Raw genomic sequence first — 8,098 nt, forward strand, 5'->3', positions numbered from 1 at the left:
TCAACATTTTTGAAAAATGATTTGATCACAACTTGCCAACCACACATGAGAAATGAGTGTTCTTAGACTTTTTGGAAAGGTGAGAGCAAGATCTACAACTTTCATGTTGAACAAAATTTCATTTGAAGCATTTTTGGACATGTAATTTTGAGATGAAAAACTTTCCATTTTTGGAAACTTTCAATTATAGGTCACTTTCTATTTTTGGAAAGTTTCCATCTGACTTTATTTTCTTCATTCTTGATGTTTGAAATGTCAAATGAAACTTGTTTAGACATGAATGAAGTGTATCCAACCCTCTCCCACCTCCAAATCCATCAATTCAGGCCCAGTTGACCACAATTGACTTTTCTGATTGATAGATGAATTTGGCTGTGCACTGATCAAGTTGAACCTCAAACTCCTGATGACATGGCTCAATGATGAAACCCTAGCTCCCATAAGCTCAATATAACCATATGATGATCCCCATATCCACTGTAGATCCCATCTCCTTGCCAAGCCCTGATTGGCCCAATGCAGATGATTAGGGTTGACCAGTGGTCAAAACCCTAATCTCAAGGTATCTGATCAATATCTTGAATCTCTTGGATGATAACAAGACCATGATGATGATGATGTATCATTTTAGCCAAGATAAAGATCAATCTCCTTGAGAAATCATGAAACCCTAATTTGCACCACAACCCTCAGATAGTTAGTGACCAGTCCATAAACCCTCAGGCTTGAACATCCCAACCTCTCCATCTTCTGACCAAGACCTATGAGGATGACTTGCTTGATGTAGCCACATGATATGCAAAGATGCAATGACTAATGACCTATGAAATGCAATGCAATATGTTAAGCTAGTCCCAAGAGAGGAGGGCAAATTTTGAGGTGTTACAACAACGTAGGTATGAAGGCGTGTGTGGCAGGTTAATATTGAGTTTTAAAACACGTTGCTCCTTCCAAGGATGTGAGGCACTCGGAGTGGTGTGTGCAAGGATGCACAAGGGGGTGCCTTGAATTATATGTTATATTTAAGTATTTTTATAGAACTTTGCATAAGGCAGAAAAATTTCTAGAGAAAGAATTTGTAGGATTCATCATTATGCATATTTGGCTCATCTTTGATTGTAATATAAGCTTTGGGAAGCACTTTTAATATCTTGAGAACTGTGTGGTTAATGTATTTAGAGGATGGGAGATTTTGAAGAAAATATGAGACGTTACAATGAATTTAGAAATTTATTTATTTTTAACTCATTTATAATACTTGATTAATGACTCTTGATAAAACATTTATAAAATATTCAAAGGTGAACTCCAGATCGCTGCTAAGGAGGTTCACTCATTTCCACCATAATGAACTTTACTTAATCCTTATATACACTCCTAATATAAAGTATGGGTAACCTAATACTTATATCTAGCAACAAGGATATCATCCAAAAGGTATGTACCATATAACATTCATCATTGTCACATATTAAGTAACACCAAATTACGAGACAAAGGTCACTTAATGTCAAGCCACCTTTATCCTTAGGTTTCCACTTCTTCTCCACCAAACCCAATAAATTTTATAAGAATTTTTAACCCCACCCAAAAGAATTATTATTTTGAGGCCCACTAACTTCTTCCAAACCTCAACCAATAACTTTATGTAGAAGATGTTGAAATGAGAGTCATGTTTTGCACCTTTTTAAAAGGACCAATCTCCTTCCTTAACTAACATACATATTGCTCTACGAATACAACTTTTCAAATATAAGCCTAATTATGGGATCCCAAGTGGACTTTTTATGATGATTTTCTCACATGCAAAACTCAAGATAATTATCTGGGTGATGCTACTACTTCCAACATAAGAAGCCATTTTTCATTTCCAAAAATTGAAGCAACGTTGATACCTATTATATTGTTTTAACCCAAATTGAACTGAAGACTAAAGGCTAACTTGAAACTTCTCGTGTTAGCTTTAATATTCCAGATATTCTTAATAGTAGTCTCACCGAAAATCATGATATCATGGTGAAAAATTGGATGACGCGCTAAATTTCACCATGGTTGGAACTTTAAACTATGGTGATATGTAAGTCAACTCATTTTCCCCTACTGTTGAATGTTCTAATTATGGTCAAAAGTTAGTCAGCCCAACCTTTCCCCACAATTGAAAGTTCCAACCATGGTGAAAAGTGAGTCAACCCAATTTCGCATCTTCGCCCCATGATTTGACTGAAAAATTTGAGAAATTCCATCACAACATAGAATATTAAATATTACTAACACAACAATAACATCAACAACAATAACAACAACAATAACAATAACAATAACAACAAAAGAAGAAGAAGAAGAACAAAAACAACAACAACAAAAAATAACAACAACTATAACAACAACAATAAAACAAAATCAATAGAATCATTAAACATTAAATATCAACAACTATAACAACAACAATAAAATAAAATCAATAGAATCATTAAACATTAAATATCAACAACTACAACTACAACAAAAACAACAAACATAATCAATAGAATCGTTAAACGTTAAAAATTAAATCTTAACAATAACAACAACAAAACTGAATTAATAGAATTATTAAACATTAAATCTCAACAATAACAAAAACAACAAAAACAACAACAACAACAACAACAACAAATCAATAAAATCGATAAAAATTAAAACTCAAAACCACAAGAACAACAACATTATTTTACTTGACACAACAACAACAACTAACGTTGCTAAATTGAATCCATGATTTTCTTGCCTAGTTCGAGTTGGAGAAGAGATGATGGAGTTTTTAGACTCATTAATGTAAGAAATGATGATTCAAGTTTTGTTTATAGGAGAAATGTTATTTCCGAGTTTGGTTTAGTGGTGAAATAGAGTTTCATAAATATAAGATGAAGGTTGGAGGCAGAATATGAATCTCTTCTAAGTTCGTCATAGGCAAAAGTGAATGAACGTAAAACATTATATATCTTTGAAATAAAAATACTAGGTGACTTTTCATCACAATTAGAATTTCGAACCATGTGAAAATGTAATTAATTTTTAATTTAAAGATTAAAAAAATAGGAAAGTGTCACTTTTCACTAGGGTTGAAATTTAAACCGTGGTGAAAAGTTAAAAATATATAATAAAAAAAAACAAAAATGTTGGTGTTAGGATTAAAACCCATGATCATTTCAGTTTTCCCCTCAGATTTGAATTTGAACCATGGAAAAAGGTAGCTTAAAAATGAATTAAAAAATTGATGTTATTGAGATTTAAAGAGTGTCTCTGAGAGACGTTTTCCCATGGTAGAAAACTTTGACTGTGGGGTAAAGTAACTTAAAAATTAAAATAAAGTGAATGTGCTTAATAGAATAAATTTTCCCTCTGGATAAATTAATTGGTCGAGGTAATAATTTATTACGGATTGTACATTATGTAGCAGTGTACCACAATAAAAATAAAAAGAGGGGCCATTGTTTAAGCCTCATTCAAATATTAGTCTTTTGTGTAGATCAACCATTAATTAAAGTGACAAAATTACCAAACAACATATAACTATAAATTTCTTGACTTCTATTTAAATTAAAATTACTTAAACAAAGAAACATATTAAAGAAACTAAAACAATGCAATAACTTGTATTTGGTTACAAGGCTAATATATCTTAGTAGGTATTCATAGTACATTTTATTCAACTACTTATTTCCTTCAATTATTTCTTCCGAATTCATAGTACATTTTATGACTTTTTATTTTGTACAACACAACACTTTACCACTTTAATGTGTCATAGTAGGTATACTTTGTTCATATCTGAAAAAATTCTCAGGATCAACCTTGGTTTTCACATTCACCAATCTTTCAAAATTTCCTTTAAAATACTTGCTTCCATAAGTTCTAGCAATGTCTAATTTTATTGTATTACTTGGATGATTGGCACCAATATCAGCATCCCTATAATTAAGAAATGCCTCCCTTGGAGAATTTGAAACATAAGGTGTCATGAATTTATAAAATGACCTCGAAAAATTCACATGGCGTTCAATAGATTCAGGAGATCCATCAGTCCAACTATTAACATACTGAATCTTGAACAAGTTTCCAACTCTATGAGGAAATGGAGTTTCCGACGATAATATCTCTTCCATTCTCCCACCATAAGGATTCCATTGCATAAACAAAGTCTCACCTTCAATCATTTTTTTCCACATAGATTCTAAAGTTACCTTTGGAATAGGCCTCTTCACATAATCTGATTGACCTTTGAAATAACCTGCATGAGGTTCCTCTAACAATGCTTCAAGGGGAGTACCGATTGGTCGACCATACGCAAAAAGAGTGGTATTAATCCAAGGCATTGAAAAACAATCACTTTTTTTCAAACCTAATTCAGGAAAACTTTCACTTATCAAAAGTAAAAGCCTTTCTGTTGTTCCGTAAAATTGACCAATGAAACTAACTTGCACTACATTTTTTGTTCCATTATCAATTTGAACAACACTGGGTTGCACTCTAATGAATAGATCTTTATGCAATTTTGGTGCAACTAGTTGCCATTTGTAAACAACATCAGTTGCACCTTCATCCACGTTCCTTTTCACATTGAAAACAACAAGTTGTAAAGGTACTTGAACCAATTTGAGTTTCCATGAAAGAATAACACCAAAACTAGCACCACCACCACCTCTTATAGCCCAAAAGAGATCTTCTCCCATTGATTTTCTATCAAAGATGTTACCATTGGCGTCAACTATTATTGCATCAACGATATTATCAACGGAAAGACCATATTTTCGCATCATATTTCCATACCCGCCACCAGAAAAATGGCCACCAGCACCTAAAGAAAAACAAGCCCCAGCCGGAAAAGCAAGAGAATTGCTTTTCTTTGCAATGTTATAATAAATCTTACCAATTGTTGCACCGGAATCAACCCATGCTGATTTTTCTTGTAAATTGACATCAACTGAATTGATATTAAACATGTCAATTATAATAAAAGGCACGTCTGATACATATGAGTAACCTTCATAGTCATGACCTCCACTTCGAATTCTGATATGGATATTGTTACTTTTGGCACATTTAATTGCTCCTTGGATATGAGAAGCATCTTTTGCGGTTATAATTGCCAGAGGTTTTGGTGTGCTTGCTGTTTGAAATTTTTTGTGAATCATTTTCTTGTGGAGGATGGTTGAAAATAAGGTGTTGTTTGGTGTGTAAATAACTTTAGAAACATGAGAATTATGAGAAAAACAATTGAGAAATTTTTGAACGGGTGATTGTGATATTGCATTTGAAATAGAGATGAGAATTGTTAAGGCTGTCAAGAGAAAACATGATTTCCTCATTGTTACAATGGTATAATAAATTTTGTTTGCTGTTTTGGTGTGCCTCTCTTGGTTCATCCTTATAATCTATTTATATTGACATAGAAAAAAGAAAAAGCCTAGTCTTTTAGAATGAATAAAAAGAAGAAAAAAAAGTCTAGTCTAGGCGACAGATGAAAATAATATCATTTAAAAGCAATCAATTTTATTTATTTTTATAACTTTCTTTAGTCTTATTTATAAAAATAAAAAAAAAATTAATTTATTAAATAATTAATATATTTAATATATTTTAGATAAATCAAAATATATTAATTATTTAATAAATTTAACTTTATAAGTAAAATTAAAGTAATACTAGTATTTTTTTCGTAAATAAATAAATAGTAGATAAGGACAACTGTGAAAATAAATAAAAGCTACTTTTTACTTACGTCACATCATGAAAATACGCAGGTTATGACGCCAGCAGCCGAAGCAGTAATGCAGTATGCTGCTGAAAATAAAGCCTTCATTGGCTACCTCAACAATTATTTTATATTATATTTTATAATTCTTTGCCATCTTATTTTAAAATATTGGATTCAAATGAGTTTTGTTAAATAAAAGAATTAGTATTAAAGAAACCATTAAAAGAGTATGCCCTAATAATAATTTAATAACGACAAAAAGTTGTCCCTTTAAAATTAGTTTTGTTAAATTATAATTTTTTCATTTAAAATATATAAACATATTTAATTTAATTAATTTAATAACGACAAAAAGTTGTCCCTTTAAAATTAGTTTTGTTAAATTATAATTTTTTTCATTTAAAATGTATAAACATATTTAATTTAATTAATTTAATAACGACAAAAAGTTGTCCCTTTAAAATTTGTATATGCTAAAAATATTTTTTAGTGCATCATTTCCTAAAAAATGTAAAAAAAAGTAAAATGAAAGACATTTAAAAATATCAATTTTAAATAATTATTTAATAAGGTACTTTTCTTGTGTATAATCTCCTTTAGACTTAAGAAATGACATTACTACCAAATAGATTTGCTTAGCCTTTTAACTATGTTTTTAATTGTGACACATTGCATTTTTCAAGTCTATTTTAGATTTTTTTTCCACACTATTAAATTAATAAAATCATAACTTTTGTTGTATTAAATATATTTAATAATATTGTTATGAAAAAAAATTACATCAAATTAAATTTTCTAGCGTTTTATCTTGATTTTTAATTTGTGATACGTTGCTTTTTTTAAGATGTTTTAATTTCTCAAAATATTATATTAATAATATCATAAGTTTTGTTGCATTAAATTAATTTTATAATATTGTTTATATATTAATTTAATCATTAATTATTATATATGTTAAAAAAGAATAAATATCTTTGAGCATCAACTAAGATTTAGGTTAAAATAATATTATAATAACTTTCATATAAAAAATAATAATCATAATATACTTTAATTATAAATTTAAACGTTATTTATTTATATAATGTTTGTTTGACATTGATCAATAAATTAAACTAATACTTTTAAATATTTTTGAGTAAAATTAAAAAATAATTATAATATACTAACATGATATTATTATAAAAATCATTCAATAAAAAATGTTTTTTTAAATAATTCATTAAAATTAAAGTCTTTTTAATATCTTTTAAAACAAATGAGAACATTTATAATATAATAATTATAATTTTTAATACTTAAACTATTTTTATCATTATCATTTAAAAATGAGTAAAAGAAAAGACGCATATATTCATACACAATTTAGTCCATATTTAGTTCTGATATAATTATTAGTAATTAACTTTTAAAAAAAGTGAATTGAATATTTTATATTTGAATATATTTATGTAAGAGAGTTGAATTAGAATTTGAAGTACTAAAAATCATGTTAAGACTCAAAACCTACCAATGGTCGCATCTTTAAATTATAATAATTATTGAGGAAAAATCAATTCTACCCCACTGCAAATAAACATATCAAAATCGATAGTAAAATGGGAAACCAAATAATCAATCGCTCTAAATTCAAAAATCATTTTTTTTAATTGCTTTTAGATTGCGACACATAATCCTTTTTTTTTATTTTACATATTTTTTCTTATTATATTTCTTCATATTTCTATTTTATATGAAATATCTATTAATTAATTTGAACATTTCAACATCATTTTACACAAACAAAATCTATTTGGTCGAGAGACTCTTCTTCTTGGATATGGCTGTTACTTTCGGTTGTCATTCTCTTGTCAATAATCTAAGCACTTTAAGGTTGAGATCATCATTTGTAAAGGTCTTTCCGAGCGCAATCAAATGATTCGTTAAATGGATGAATCTCTTCTGCAATGCAACAATGGATTCTCCGGACAACATTCTGAACATTTCATATTCTTGACTCAATGTGTTTAATCTGGATCTTTTAACTTCAGCAGTTCCTTCGTGAGTCTCCACCAAAGTGTCCCATATTTCTTTAGCCGATTGACATTGAGATATGCGGAAGAACTCATCCATAATTAATGCACTTTGAAGAATATTGATAGCTTTCTTTTCATTAAGTATTTTTTTCTTAACGTCTTCATCATATGAGCTTTTAATCTTAGGAGTGCCAACACCATTGACCACACTAATTGGATTATGCGGACCATTTTCAACGGTTTCCCATATACCATCTCCTTGTGCTTCTAAATATGCTTTCATGCGGATTTTTCAGAAGTCAAAATATTCTCCAGAAAATATAGGGGGTTTGTTGCTACTACCACC

The 8,098-nt window shown here is 29.2% G+C and overlaps 1 protein-coding gene across 1 annotated transcript; it reads right to left on the reverse strand.

Moving 5' to 3' along the window:
- Positions 1–3,606: 3,606 nt before the first annotated feature.
- LOC127106903 (berberine bridge enzyme-like 17) lies at positions 3,607–5,420 on the reverse strand. The gene has a single exon (XM_051044193.1). The coding sequence runs from the start codon at positions 5,403–5,405 to the stop codon at positions 3,777–3,779; it is 1,629 nt and encodes a 542-aa protein (XP_050900150.1). The 5' UTR covers positions 5,406–5,420; the 3' UTR covers positions 3,607–3,776.
- Positions 5,421–8,098: the final 2,678 nt, after the last annotated feature.

Source organism: Lathyrus oleraceus, chromosome 7 (assembly GCF_024323335.1).
Source record: "Lathyrus oleraceus cultivar Zhongwan6 chromosome 7, CAAS_Psat_ZW6_1.0, whole genome shotgun sequence".
Classification (NCBI taxonomy): Eukaryota; Viridiplantae; Streptophyta; class Magnoliopsida; order Fabales; family Fabaceae; genus Lathyrus; species Lathyrus oleraceus.

Coding starts and splice junctions, on each gene's coding strand:
- LOC127106903 (XM_051044193.1), bottom strand. CDS start 5,405: ATGAACCAAGAGAGGCACACCAAAACAGCAAACAAAATTTATTATACC.